The following is a 15,893-nucleotide window of genomic DNA, read 5'->3' as shown; positions in this document are numbered from 1 at the left end:
CACATAACGGAATTCAGTGCCGATTAAACAAAGCTCAGTCATTTTTCGTTGTCCAGTGTCATTTGCATTCTTTTTTTAGTTTCGCACAATTAAATCATCAAATCTTTGAGCGAAATTAAATGAAACAGTAAACTTGGTGCAAATAGATATCAATTAAGGCAATATATTTTATTTTAAGATAGTTTACTTTTTATGCAATCATTTTCGTCAGAGCGAAACTCAGTAAAAATGGAGAAAAAATAAAAAAATAAATGTGTGCGTAATCGTATCCAGTGTGCTAAGTGAAAAACGCGAACCTCGTACAAGTAGAAACGAATAAAGTAATTGCAACAATAATAATAGACGGGCATTCGTAATGAAAAGCGGAAAATTCGATTTTTCTAATGAAGCTGTACATCAATAAATAACTCTTGGACAACCTGCCAATCATTTGAAGGAATAGCAGATCAACGAGGAGAAATTTTGTGGATAATAAAAACAGACAATGGTAAAAATTTATAATAGAATATAGTGAGATAACTTTTTCCCATTATTGGCAGGGTGTGGGAAATGATTTTGTAATCGTTCAGTGACACAAACGCCTACACTAGTATGTAAACCTACTTTATATGTTTTGCGGCTGTCCAAACTTAAAAAAAAGGATGGTTGTTTGTATTTCTGCTCTATTATATAAGAACCGCGGATGCTCTATTTTAAAAGCGTATAAATTATAAACCGCCAATTATTCATCAAAATACATATTTGGTTACAATGTTTGAAGACGGTACTAAGATAAAACTCGCGGTATATGGATCATACAAATGCACATACTATACACATATGTACGTGACTGCAAGATCGTAGAGCGGAAGTTAGCAAACTCTTAACAATTTCCATTTGTTTTATTTTTGTTCGACCATAAATGGTGCTTTTACATACATACATATTTTGCAGTTGCTAGCACGGCAATTTTTATAAGTAGAACTGCTATTATGCAATAAGGATCCTTAATTAATAACTTTATTTGTCAAGTATACAATCAGACCAAATTTATTAGGTATATTCAATTGAAATTGATAAAACTTATAACATGTGAGTAATACATTTAGAAGCTACCTACTTGAGCTCAATTTTAGTATTTACTTATCAGGTTTCTTAGTAGAAAAAATAGTGGTGCAAAAATAATCTCTTAAATTAACTATACATACATACTCCACGGATAAAATTGCTTTCTTTATTTGCACGAGAGCAACCTAGAGACGCTTCTGTCTATCTATAGGACCCCCACCCAGATGTGTTAGAATTTTTTCGAGTACGCAGCTTTAAGATACACATTATCAGTTTCAAGTTTGAAGTCGCTAAAAATTACCGTTGATTTTTTAGAATTGTTTGTGTCCCATTTGCTTCCATATAACGAGAAAACACAATTCATTTTTATATGGAAGAAACCTGCAACACCTTCGGCAAAAAAAATTCTAAAAAATCAACGGTAATTTTTAGCCAATGAAACTTGCATATTATTGGACTAAAATTGAATGGGCTATAAAACTGTGTACTAGAAAAAAATTCCAACACTTCTGAAAAAAAAGCAATTATACAGTACTGTGCAGAACAAATGCAATACATAAGTGTTAAAAAATATCTAATGGCCATACAATTTTCTATTTTCGCTTTATCTACAGTTCCCTTGGTTTAAATGACGTCTTCAATTATTATTTTCATCAATGTAGATTCCAAGTTGATAATTTTATCATCTTAGTGAATACGTCTTTAAATGCACGTGTTCGACTGGAATATAAACAAATAATAATAAAATTTTAAACAAATCTGTACTTCTAAGCAACTTCAATTTCTCTTTTTTTTGTTAGTTTGGTTAAAGCTTCGTTAAACAATAAGTTTATTTATGAAAGTATATCCATACATTCATACTTACGTATGAATGTCCATAATATGTGTGTATGCCTTCAAATGTTTATAGCATGTATGTACATACATTCATATTTGTGTGCATATGAATGTACAATGTACATTATTGTGTATATATGTATATGTAAGTATGTATGTAGCGAAGTCAGTTCATGATCATTAAACAATCGCAAACGCCAGTGTTTGATGGAGCAGCTTTGGTACTACCTTTTTTGCACGTAGGCACGGTACTTATCTCATTTGCTCATCAAAGCAATAAAAGAGTTCGTAATATATAGTATTAACACCTTTAGCATTATTGACTGGTAGTTTGTCAACCTGTTTTCGCACAAAACCCTTGCTCCCATATAAGCAGTGGCGGATTTATCGTACAGGCAACATAGGCTGAAGCCTAGGGCGGCGGAATTAAGGGGCGGCAAAATTTAAGACAGCTAAATTAAAAGAAAAAAATTTATTTGGATTCAGCTGCACTTGTAGTCTGTAAAATATTATTAATGATTCATCTCATTCAATACAATTCAAAATTAGAATTACGCTGCGAATTTTTCCTTAGTATAGCAGTCGTTGAAATTTCCATTTAACTTTCATTCACGCGGCTTAGAAACCTGACGGCGCGCCTGCGCGTGACGCAAAGAAACAGCCGACACGCTGCCCCGAGAACGAGAATCATCTAAAAGGTTACCACACTTGACAACACTGCCGAAAAACGAGCGTGCATTTTCGAGAAAATTCTTGATTCCAAGCCCACCAGTTTTTCATAAGTGTATCATAACGTGAATAATCTGAAGGTCAGCTTCCGTCGTATGTCAAATTAGGCAGTGTATCTGTGTATGGTCTTCTGTTTGTCTTGCGCGAGGTCAAAAAATCTTCCGGATGAGCGATTTTATTATTTTTTTTTTCGTGAAAAAAGGGCGGCAAGTTATGAATTGCCTAGGGGCGGCAAATATTTAAATCCGCCACTGCATATAAGGGAAGGAAAGGGAAGAAATTGGGTTCGTTTTGATTAGCACCTTATATATGAAATTTACTGATAAACAATTGGTCGACGAATTGGTGCAATCCATATGTACGTATGTACATACATGTATGTATACATATTTATGTACTCGTGTGACAGGTTTAAAATATTGATTCTAATTAAGTCGTTATTTACTTTATTTAGATGACTTTCGTTGAATTTGAAAAATAGTACATACTCTAATGACACAATACTAAATAGAAATATCAGATTTATACTGGTAACTTTTATTTTTGTTCGCTTAAATTCAAGACCGAAGTTATGAAAAAATTTGAAACCGTTATTAAGCATGAATTTAGTAAATATGCAGGCATTATACATATACATATGTATGTAATACATATACTTACCTACATGTGGTCGGCGGATTAAGTTAAGTGACATTTTGACCAGTTTAGGATATTTTTCTTTTGTCTATTTAATTTTTTAATTGTTTTTATAAAAGCTCAGCACATTACATAATCAGTGCCACATAAATTCACATTTCAAACTTCGCACATATACAGAAATGAAACAAACTTTAACAGTTACATAGTTACAAAAGTTTTATACATTTTATTAATAATTTTAGGTATGCAGTTTTATAGCCCATTGAATTTAAGTAGGTTAAAGGGCTAATTTTAAAACTGTAAAACAATCACGGAGATTTTTAATAATTTTTTATTTGTTGACGGTGCAGGCGTTTCAAAATGTCACTTAACTTAATCAGCTGACCACGAGGGCATATACATATGTACCAGTATGTACGTATGTATATTCATACATATTCTAAAGATTAACTTTGACCAGATATCCGGATTAAGGAAGTAAATTCGAGATACATACGTAAATACTTAAATATATACATATTTTATTTCTATAATTTAATATTTTTTATTATCTTTGGTTAAATGATAGTAATCTGCTTTTTCTTCAATAGGAATCGGGGATTTATATGCTTTCAGCGCCTCTAAGGTCCTCCGCCCCGCTAAGTCCATCAGCACAAGCTACACTTAACAAACATTTACCCAAATTATCAACAAAGCGCCTTACACAACAACCACAAAATGTCAGGGCAAAAGTGCAAATGGTTGATGCTAGCTGTATCACAGGTACGCAGATCAGTATTATACGTACAAATCTATGTAAATATATTTACAGTGGTACATACATATGTGTTTGCATGCATAACAGAGATTGTAGATAAGGAACTGCATTTTATCAAAAGAAATCGTTAAATACTATTATATAAATAATATTTTCATTCAGTCACCAGAATATATCTTGTAACCTCAAAATTTATGTTTAAAGGGCAAATAAATTTTAAACTTTACTTGAAAAAAGAAAACGGCCCTAAATCTGATTTAAAACTCAACTTTTTTATTAAATATCGTTCACATGCATTCACATTACAATAACTTTTAAGGTGTCATTATACAAGTTTGTATTTTTTGTCATTGGTTGGATTTCTTAAAGGTGTGCAGTCAAAAACAAAGGGTGTGCATTTTTTTTTAGCTGTTTTTGGGATCAACGAAGTTTCATATGCATTCAAATACGTATAATACCTTTTATCAAGCAAATGTATTAAAAATAATTTATTTACAGATTTGTGTAGCACCGAAAATTTACCTGAAGTCGAAATATTTTCTCTCTTGGAGGAACAAATACCTAAATATAAAGTGCGTTCGGACTTCTTGACAGATTTTTCTGGATATTCAAACCAAGATTGGTATGTTCCAGCACCAGCACTAACGATACCAACTGAAGGTCTTGGTTTAACCAGAGAACAAACACGTGAAACTTTAAATTATTTTCGTAAGTATTATAGTGTTTTTGCGTAGCATATTTATTAGAAATTATGTGGGGAAAATAAGTTTGCCTATACTGGCTCGTTTTTTTTTTGCGGATCGGACGAAACAAACACTCCTTTTTGGACGTTCCCACGACAGTCGGGTCTACGTAACCGGAACGACCCAGATAGATATATATCTGGCCAAGGACTGCCACCACTCCAGCAACACTCCCCAAAATCTCTTTGGGGAATTTGTATGCTTTTACAACAACAACAACAACAACTCCTTTTTGGAGTAGGATTAGAGTACAAATAATATGCGAATTTATTTCACATTCCTATATGATTTAAATTAGTAATGAGTTATTACACAGAAAATAATCAGAAAAAGTATCAAAGCAAACATTACAAGAAAAATATTAGCTTAAAAAAAATCTGAATCGTCACTTTTACATGTACCATAGGTCTTGTACGATTTTCTTAACCCTAGAGTACTAATATTCGATTCGACGACTACTACTTTCATTTTACTCATTTTTTTTCTAATGAGTGGTATGACTGCGGACCTTTATCTTCTGTTTTTAACCCTTCATATTCTGTGGTTGAGAGAAGGCATTTTGTTTTGTTTGGACTATCGGAGTGTGATATGTGTTTTTTGTGTTATCTACTTATGTGCAAAATAAATTTCTAATTAAAGTTTTGCTGTTTTTTTATATTAATACGAATATAATTTGTCGATTTTTTATTGATCTCGTTGGTGAGGTCCAGCAGAAAATTTAGTCCTTTTTTGATACGCTCATATAAAAATATAAAAATAGAAGCGTATGTTAAATATATTGAATATACAATATTTTCGAGTTTTTATGAACCAAAAAGTTGTTTTATTATCCACCCCTATGCTGTAATCCGTCGTAGATTCGATTTTGCTACGAATCGTAAATTTGGTATTCTGAAATCCCTGTTGTCGTATCGTAGTTTCGAAATTCGTTTCGTAGGCCATCTTCGAAATTCGTAATGTTGGTATGCCTGAATCCGACGTAGCAACAGTTGGCTGCAGCACGTTCTTTCTCCTGAGACAAAAGTGCATCGGCCACTGAGTCCATTATATGTTACTTAATTAAGGAAAAGCATTTACAAATACGATTAAACAATTTTTTAAATTTCACTGTTCACTTGCGATTATATTTATTTTGATTTGTTTGTGTCAAAGTACAAAGAAAGTTCGAACTTTCGGATTACAGCATACGGGTGATTAAGTTCAAACATCAAATTTATAAGTTTATCAATATATATAACATTTAGTTTCCTTTTGTTTTTTTAACAATAGGGTTTTAAAATATGCAAAATATGATTAGTACTCTAGGGTTAACGGAGCTTTCAGTGTGGTACATATTAAATCACTTATAGCGTTTTCCTTTCTCGAAATAATGTTGCATTTATTCTGCCCTGCGCCAGGGCCGTCAAGCTTTCGTGTTCTTTCCTTAGCATCTTCCCATACATATTGCGTGCTCTTTCTTTAAAGTGTTGCACTCTGATAATATTCCCATATAAAAAGGTGAAATTTATTTCGAGGAAAGAAAACGCCATTAGTTATTATTGATGAAAGAGCCCAAAGACGTGTTGAGTATACCAATTTTTAAATTGAATTGATTTTTTTGAGAAATAAAATAGTCCTTTATAGATTTTGCGAAAAAAGTATTTTATTGTTAATTTTCCTCAGATTTTACTTTAGTTGTACTAAATAGTTTTTAAACTTTAATCCTTATTTACATTTGCTAGCAGTGTAAACTTTGAGAGAAAAGTTCATTTGCCACGCAGGTCTTCGTCAGATAATTTATTCCATATCTTCTGTAACCATAGGCTAATTTTTTCCATTTTGAGTCCCTTATACTCCCCCTTCTGTCCAACCTAAGGCCTTATACTCAAAAATCGAATAGACTCGGAACTGGTGACTAGGACGGCCATTCATTCGACCAACCTTATACAGTTTTTTCTTTTTTGTACTTTTTTATAAAAAGGTTAAGAAAAAATACACCTGAAAAAGACGTTTCTCTCAAAGTTTACACTGCTGGCAAATGTAAATATGGATTAAAATTTAAAAACTTATTAATACAACTAAAGTAAAATCTGTGGAAAATTAACAATAAAATACTTTTTTCGCAAAATCTATAAAGGACGCTTTTATTTCTCAAAAAAACCTGGGTAACAGTTATTCGTCGCCACGCTTGTAGTCTTATTAAGACTCACGATATCCTGGAACCCTCTCGCGCGGTCTAAAATAAAAAGTATTTAATAAAATATTCCCTTTAGTGATTTTTATGACAAAAATCTCATATTTAGGTTTTGATAACTTAAAATGAGAAAAAACGACCATTATGGGAAAAATTACAAATCAATTTTCTTTTTGAATTTGCACCGTGAAAATGGAAAAACTTTGGAAAACGCAAAGCGCTTTCGAATAGCCCGTACGAAAATCAATAGAAATCGTAGTTGGCGAATTTTTTCCCTTTTTCTGTATGTTTCCCGGCTGATGGAAAAGTAGCTCTTTTTGACTCACTGAGAGCGCCTGGTACTTACGCTTGTGATAGTCCTAATAGATAGCGAAACTCAGGGCTAAAATACATTAAAACTTATTAAGAAAGTACGAATACGACACAGTTCTAAAGTTGCTTTTTTTTAAGCTACTGGGAGCAGCAGCTGAAATAGAATTCCATAAATGCGTATCGTTGACAAAAAATGGTCTTGCAGACAGACCTAAGATAATTGTAGCTAGGTACTAATAACTCAGAAGATACCCAGTAGATAATTTCAAGAGTTAAAAGCCCTTCCGAAAGACCTTCCTGAAAGTCAAGAGGCCTTCAATTCTACATTCCTTTCTTTTTTGTATGGATTGGCAAAATTTAAGGGCTTCTTCTTTGGCTACCCATGGAAGGCCTTCCAGAAGGGCTTTTATAGGACGTACTTCAGAAGGCATTTTGGAAGAGTTCTTTGGAAGTTGCTTCTTTAACTTATAAAAATCATACATCCTTGAAGTATTTGCTTAAGGTTTCTATCAAATATGTGTTATTGCAACTTAAAATGTATTGAAATTCAATTGTAATGCTGAATAATATAAATTTTTGTGCATTCGCGTCAATTGTAAATGGATAAGCTCTTCTAGAAGGCATGCAAGAAAGCACTTTTTTCAGCCCTTCTTGAGCAGGTCTATTAGAATAGCTTTACTTAAGAAGGCCTACTTAAATTATCTTCTGATAAATTTTGTATGAAATATGAGCATGAAAGCGTGCTATTTAGGTGTACATGGCGTATGAGTAACATTATTTCCTGCTCATTTCTCATACAAAAAATCTTTGCGCATTTTCATTTGAACACTCATTACTTATTTATTTACACACTCTATAAGTCACTCATCATGCCTGTGCTGGTGTATGGCGCGGAGGCATGGACAATGAAAACATCTGATGAGGCAACTCTTGGAGTTTTCGAGAGAAAATGGGCAACATGAAAGGTAATGGCAGTTCGCGGGCATCGGCTTCGATAATTGGCAGTTCAGAGTGGAACTGCATTTTGAGTCGCTCAATTTGGCGTAGGTTTTAAAGGGACATCCTCCAAAGATGCAGCTGAGAGAGAGCAGAGTTTTTTAAAAAGGACAAGAATTGCTTAGGCTATATTCGGGACAAGAAAACGGCCAGAGTAATGTGGGAGCATTTGCAAGTGCGAAGAAATCGATTGTAAGCCAACTTTTAGTGCGAAAGCAGCTAGCAACGCTTCGCATAAAAGAATACGAGTCTGTGGTGACTCATCTTGTTTTGTTTAAAAATTTAGTAAGGAAACTGAAGACAGCGGGGGCTTTAGTAAGTGAAGAAGATCTGTTGGCTCAATTTTTCTGGACCTTATCTGAAAAGTTTGATTCACTGGTAACTGCATTACAAAATTTAGCGAAGAGAAGTTGACATTCGATTTTGTCAAAGGAAGGCTATTTGTTGAAGAAATTAAAATATGGGATCTCCAAAGAGATGACAATAAAAACTATGATTTAAAGAGTTTGTTTTGTTGCTGGTTGCGGAAATTATATGCGACAAAGACAGTTGGAAGAAATTTAAACTGGATTCAAGTGCGAGTGACCATATGGCCAAAGAGAAATGGTATTTTCGAGATATTTTTAAAATGCATAATCCAGGTTTTATAAATGTTGCAAAAGATAATCAGTGCTTGATCGCTAAGTATTCAGGGAAAATAACTGAAATAAGTAATACCATATTCTGACCGACAACGAAAACACTTTGAAAACGAGTTTTGGAATTGTGGGCTGAAGGCTGTTCACACCGGCTGTTAGTGTTTTCGTTGACATTTCTTACATCAGGTTTGTATAGTAACCAATAGTCAGTACTAATTTGTACTGGAACCTGCAAATTTTTACTGGAAAAGTGTATGATAACCCAAAAAATTTGCAAGAGAGCACTGAATCGAGAGCGTAACAACACGGGAGAGCTGCAAATTCTTGCTAGTGAAATTTTTACTAGCAGAAGAAGAAGAAGAATAAATGTCAAAAGCCGCCATTTGTTGAATTGGTTTAGCACAAACAAAAGTAAAAGGAGTTTAAATCAAAATATTGTGACTGTATAAGTGCTTGTGTGTAAAGCAAAGAGTTTAAGACTGATTTATAAATAGTAAAATGTTTACAGCAGAATGTCAAAACAGTGTAACGACTGTTCACTTGCAAGTTTTTGCTAGTTTTGTGTTCATTAACTTTTTCTGCTAGTTTTCTCTTCTCAATTTTACGCTCTATTTTGCTTTTACGCTCTCGCTGCAATGTTTTACTGGAGAAGTTACTATACAAACCTATTATTTCATTGCAGTTTTGCTACACAAAAACAAAACCAAAATACTTTTCCCACATTTTCTTTTCATTAGCAACCTCTTACTCTCATTCTTATTTTACTTTGGCCAGCCAATTTACATACAATACGAAATAGCGTATTAAAGATGATAAAATATGACTTCCACTTCGATAAGTAATCGAAAAAAACTAGTGAAGACACCGATTGGAACGAGTGGAACGTGAGTTTTCAAGTAGTTTTCAGCGAAAACTGGTTTTCGTTTGACAGATTTTACATGGACGAAAACACATGTTTTAGGTCGAAAACTAGTTTTAGCAACGAAAACATGTTTTCGATGTCGGTCAGAACATGGTATAACAAAGGAGTACCGTTTGTCATAAATGATGTTTTGTATGTACCAGAATTGCGTGGCAATTTGTTATCAGTCCAAAAGCAAACGAATGCTGGTGTCGATGTAATATTCTGCAAAAATAAGGCAAATATTATAAAGAATGGAGATTTGCTAGCGACTGCGTACTGATGAGATGGACTATATGAAATTGAAGTAGGCACCAAACGTACCCCTGCATATATAATAATAATAGATTGGCGCTTACACATATGCTAGTGTTTGGCCGAGCTTCTCCTCCGACTTGTGGCGTGTGCCTTGATGTTGTCACACAAAGCGGAGGGACCTACAGTTTTACGCCGACTCCGAACGGCGATTGTATTTTTATGAGAAGCTATTTTTAATGGCAGAATACACTCGACCGCTGTTAAGAAAAAACCTTTTTTCTATATTTTTTGCGATGTTGCTTTGACCAGGGCTTGAACCCAGGTGCTGATGAGTGAAAGCGCGCACTGCTTACCACTACACCACAGCGGCCCCTGCATATATACATATGTAATAAAAACAAAGTCGAGTTGTGGCACAAACGTTTTTGACACATTGGACCGCAAGCTTTTGATGAAGCGATAAATAAAGAAATGGTATGTGGATTGAAATTAGGAATGAAACGATACCATGCAGGTATCGATACTTTTACTTGGAAGTAGTGTCGAAAGAAAGATCGGATCTAAAGAATCGATACCTACTAATACTTTTGGCTATGAAGGTATTCCTTATGAACTAAATAAGTTAATTTTTTATAAGTTAACCATTATCTGGGAATCCTAAACTCTAAACTATATGTTTAATGATGAATGATATTTACAGACAATTCTTTGGAAAAAATTAAAAGAAAGTTAATCTGGGTTAAGAAAAAAATTTGCTCATAAAATATTTATGAGAAAAAGTCTCCTTTTATTATACTTAACACGAATATATTTGCTTTTAAAAATTATGAGCCAAAGATTTAAATACGATAGTTGTAAAAATGTCTCCTTAATACTTCACCAGGTAGAATTCCACATACAATTGGAAGTGTGAAGAGTACAGAAACAAAATGATACAGATGAAATTTAGCTAAAAGAAATTCTTAAAAGTATTTGAAAAGTTAAAGATTTTTTTGACATCTACTTTTCTCCAGACTAAATACGAAGATGGCGTTTAAATTGTCTGGAATATTTCAGTTTTTCCAAGACTTTTTAAATCAACTCTTTGTACCCTACACGTTTTATTCTTTGATTATATTCTTTAATAACAGAACTAGACTCCCTCTACCTTTTGTATTTTCCGCTAGCCTTTTCTGCGTATGTATTTCCTTGCATTTTGCTCAAGACCTTCTCATGCTAACGCACGTCAAACCCGTAGAGTTACCCAGTGAACTAAACATCGCGTTGGAACGTCTGTACTGAACATTCATCCAGTCACTCTTCGAACAGTGAAGCAATTGGAGCGTGTATTCTTTGCACTATATCGACTTCGTCGCATTTGTTGGTTGGCAAGTATCAATGCCAAAATTACTTGGTATCGATCGAAAAATATCAAGTATGTACTTGTATTTACACGTATCGTTTCATCTCTACTAGAAATTAAAGGCGAAATTCAAATTTTGTGACGTGGCCAAAGAAGTAAAACATAGTCGTGATCCAATTAATGGACATCGCGAACGAAGTAAAAGACCACTTGAAAGGATTCACTCTGATGTCTGTAGGCCGATTGATTCACTTGCGTGTAATGGGTCAAGATATTTTGTATCGTTCAGCGATGATTACACACATTTTGAGTTTGTGTATACTATCCAGAATAATAGTCTAAGAGCCAGTGAACAGCAGCCTGTATGTAATTTACCAAATCTCAAGTGAGAGTAAAAGGAGAACAGATGCAGAAGTGCACGGGAACGCAAAAAGCACTTAGTCTCTTCCTTTGAACTTCGGACTAAAACCTGTGGAACTGTCAAAAAACAATTTTACTCTCTCAAGTGAGAGTAAAAGGAGAACAGATGCAGAAGTGCACGGGAACGCAAAAACCACTATTTCCTGTAAAAACGTCAGTCGCTTTGTTTACATGTCATTTGGACAACAATGATTTGGCTGAAATATTACCAACTAATTATTAAAATCTATACGTCTTCAAATATTTCGTTGTTTACTTCCATTTTTTTACAAATATAAGGTTCTTTGCTTACACCGCTTTCTGTTTTTGTTTGCACATGCAAATCAGCTGATCGTTTGACACTTTTCATGAACTTACAGGAAAAAAAACTCCGGACTAAATCCTGTAACTTCTAACTAGGAACAATCGCTCAGTTACTCTCTCAAAAGTGTTCCCACTTACAGGTTTTATGTCAATAGGAACGACTTCCTGTAAGTTCTGACTAAATCCTGTAAACCGGACTGCTATTGGAACAGACTAAATAATGGCAGACAATTATGGCGGTCATTTGATCATGGCAGACACTTTTGAAAATGTCAAAAAAAAAAATAAAAGTATTTTAACAAATCTGTATCTTTATTATTTTACTTATTATAGTATTAGAAGCCTGTATTTATCAGGGCAGACATTCTGTCCGGTAATAACATCCCGGCAGACAACGATACCTAACCTATACCTAATCGAGCACACCTACACATATATAGTCTGTTCCTTTGAACTTCGGACTAAAACCTGTGGAACTGTCAAACTACAATTTTACGCTCTCAAATGAGAGTAAAAGGAGAACAGAGGCAGAAGTGCATAGGAACGCAAAAAGCACTATTTCCTGTAAAAACGTCAGACGGTTTGTTTACATATCATTGGTACTACACCGATTTGGCTGAAATATCACTAAATAATTATTTAAATTTATACATATTCAAATATTTCGTTGTTTACTTCCATTTTTTTTAACAAATGCTTTCTGTTTTTGTTTGCACATGCAAATCAGCTGATCGTTTGACACTTTTCATGAACTTACAGGAAAAAAACTAAATCCTGTAACTTCTGACTAGGAACAGTTGCTCATTTACTCTCTCAAATGTGTTCCCACTTACAGGTTTTGTGTCAATAGGAACGACTTCCTGTAAGTTCTGACTAAATCCTGTAAACCGGACTGCTATTGGAACAGACTAATAATATACACTAGACCGATACGATAGAAAAAACTTTACAAATTTAAAAGCTTACTTCAAAAGGATTTAACGGTTATAAAAATTTTCGTCCTTGGCGAGCCTCAAAAATACCCAAAAACCTGGTGAGTCCAAATCGTGTTTTCTTCATAACTGATTTATTTATTACTCTGTTCAAAAGTGTGATACTTGGTTGGAAAGATAGTTTTGAGTACTGTATATGTTTCTCAGATCATTTTATCCTAGAAAGCCTCCTTACCCTACTAAGTTCAGATAACTCAATTTCTACCCCATTAAATACTGCTTTACTCTTTATAAAATATTCATGTTAATAGGTAACCAAGAATGATAGAATACAAGATTGCTGGTCGTTGACATTTGTGTACCACAAGTAAACAAAGAATAGAGCGAAAAGAAGAACGAGTTGAAATTGCCAAATCAGTACAGCGAAAAACGTGTTTTAATTTTGCTAAATGCGTAAATATTGCATTTTTCACCTAATCTATTAGAGAACAGTAAACGTTTTAGTGCAGTCCATTGCTTTGCAATTGAGACTGCTGCAGCAAACGTTTTAGTGCACTCCATTGCTTTGCAATTAATGCTGCTGCAGCAAACTGCGGCAGCATCTCAGCGGGATTTATTAGTTAACTTGCTAAAGGAGGCTGCTTGGAGCAGAAGCGAAATCATTGTGATGAAATGCTGTCAATATAATAATAAAGAAACATTTCTGGGACGGGTTTGCCGCGCCCTATGTATGTACACAAAATGTAGCTAATCGTCCCAGCGCTACACTTGCATCTACGCATCTTGCATCTTGACGGCTGCCGTTGTTTCCTTGTCTGCCCGGATGTTATTACCGGATAGAATGTCTGCCCTGATAAATACAGGCTTCTAATAATATAATAAGTAAAATAATAAAATTGTGGATTTGTTAAAATACTTTATAATTTTTTTAGTTTTATTTTTTTTTTTGACATTTTCAAATGTGTCTGCCATGATGAACTGAATGTTAAAATAGGCGGACTTCCAAAACGTCAATTGCATTGCATACGTACAAAGTTTAATGTTCCATAACGCCGAACTACAAATGGTTGACAATGTATACTTTTCCAAAACGCATTCGAAAAGTTATCGAAACGCATTGCTAGAGTAATCAGCGCATCAGAAACAAAGTTGATGCTTCGTTTGTTTTTAGTTATTATTGGTCTTTTAAAAATGCACAATTCCGAAATGGTGATCATTGTTTTATTAAATATTTAAAATATGCGATGTATTTGGTTGTAATGTTTCGCAAGTCTGCATATGCAAACAGTTTAAATACCGCAGTATAACAGTATTCAAACATTGTATTGGTATGTTTTGGAAGTCAGCCATACTTAAATTGCAGACTTATTAAAATACATTCGAAGTTGATTTAAATTTGCCACCTTTGGGATCTGCGTGACGCCGTATGGACCTCTGTCAAGCTTAGTTAGTCTCCCTTCCAATTAGAAGTGGTATTAGGGCTCGATTGCACAAAATTTGAGCTTTGGTAAATTACATGCAGTGTGCTGTTCACTGGCTCTTAGACTATAAGTCTGATGTTATCAAAGCAATGAAAGAGTATGAAGCAATTATAACTGCTAAATTCGGCACTTTAATATCGAAATTAACGGTCGATCAAGGACGGGAGTACTGCTCCAAAGAACAAGAGACTTGGTAGAAACAACAGGGAATTCAAGTTGAACAAACGGTTCGAAATGGAGTTGCTGAACGTTTCAACAGAACCTTGGTTGAGAAAGGGAGATCGTTGTTGAGATGTAATATGCGGGGATGTAATATGCAACAAAGAAAGAAAATGGATTCTAAAAGTCATACGTCAGTCTTGGTTTGGTATGCTCCAAACGGATACAGACTTTGGGACATGAATACGCAGAAGATTTTCATTGCACGTGATGTGAAGTTTGATGAGACTGTTTTTGCCTTCAGGCAAAGGCTTCAAGGAATTGATTACAGCGAGACCTAGGCCTGTCGCCAAACTTACGACGATAAGGGTTGTTCTGACAGTTGGTGTACATGAACATCTATATTTCATCAACTTGATGTAAAAACTGCTTTTTTACATGGTGTGTTAGAAGAAGAGTTTTATATGGCAATACCAGAAGGGGTAAAACAACCTCCAAGATGTTGGAATCAGAAGTTTAACAAATATTTACTTCAACTTGGATTTACCAGATCAAACCATGATTATTGCTTATACACGACATTTTCTTGTGATTGTTACTTAATCGTTACTATGTATGTTGATGATTTGCTTATTGCTGAAAAAGAAGTTTCCTCAATTACTTGGTTGAAAATTATCTTAAGACAGAAATTTGGGGCGAGTTGAAATATTTTCTTGGCATTAAAATTCAGAATATTAGTGATCATATTGAATTATCACAAGAAGCCAGTATTGATAAAGTACTAATTCAGTTTGCTATGGCAGACTGCAATCCTGTGAGAATTCCGATGGAAAAAGGGTTGAAACTACTACAAAAGAAAGAGCCAATCAAACTCAATAAACCTTACAAAGAAATGTTGGGAAGCCTATGTCCATTATACTTTGTGCAAGACCTGACATCTGTTATCCTGTTGGATATATGGGCAGTTATCAACAAAACCCAACTGAAGAGCATTTGCAATGTCTTAAAATGATAGGGGTATTCTCTGAGTCTTGCAAAGCCCTTGCACGGCGCACAGATTGGAATCCATGCACCGTGCAAAGGTTTTGCAAGACTCAGAGAATACCCCTGATTTCAAGATATATTAAAGGAACTAAAGAAAAGAAAATAGTCTTTAAGGAAACTTCAGATAAACCTCTTATCGGTTTCGTGGATGCAGATTGGGCAAGCGATGCAAAAAATTGCAA

General features: G+C 34.3%; 1 protein-coding gene across 1 annotated transcript in view; it reads left to right on the top strand.

Annotated features, from left to right (window-relative positions):
- milt (trafficking kinesin-binding protein milt) overlaps positions 1–15,893 on the top strand; it is a 46,848-nt gene continuing 30,955 nt past the window's right edge. The window contains exons 1-3 of the mRNA XM_017614195.1: positions 1–487; positions 3,843–4,014; positions 4,508–4,717. Of these exons, the coding sequence (XP_017469684.1) occupies positions 485–487; positions 3,843–4,014; positions 4,508–4,717 (385 nt within the window). The 5' untranslated portion in view covers positions 1–484. The remainder of the gene's footprint in view (positions 488–3,842; positions 4,015–4,507; positions 4,718–15,893) is intronic.

The sequence above is a fragment of the Rhagoletis zephyria genome, unplaced genomic scaffold, assembly GCF_001687245.7.
Source record: "Rhagoletis zephyria isolate East Lansing unplaced genomic scaffold, Rhagoletis_zephyria_1.1 Rzeph_scaffold_00790, whole genome shotgun sequence".
NCBI classification, from domain to species: Eukaryota; Metazoa; Arthropoda; class Insecta; order Diptera; family Tephritidae; genus Rhagoletis; species Rhagoletis zephyria.
The sequence above is the reverse complement of the archived record's forward strand: the minus strand, read 5'-3'. Positions and strand labels throughout refer to the sequence as shown.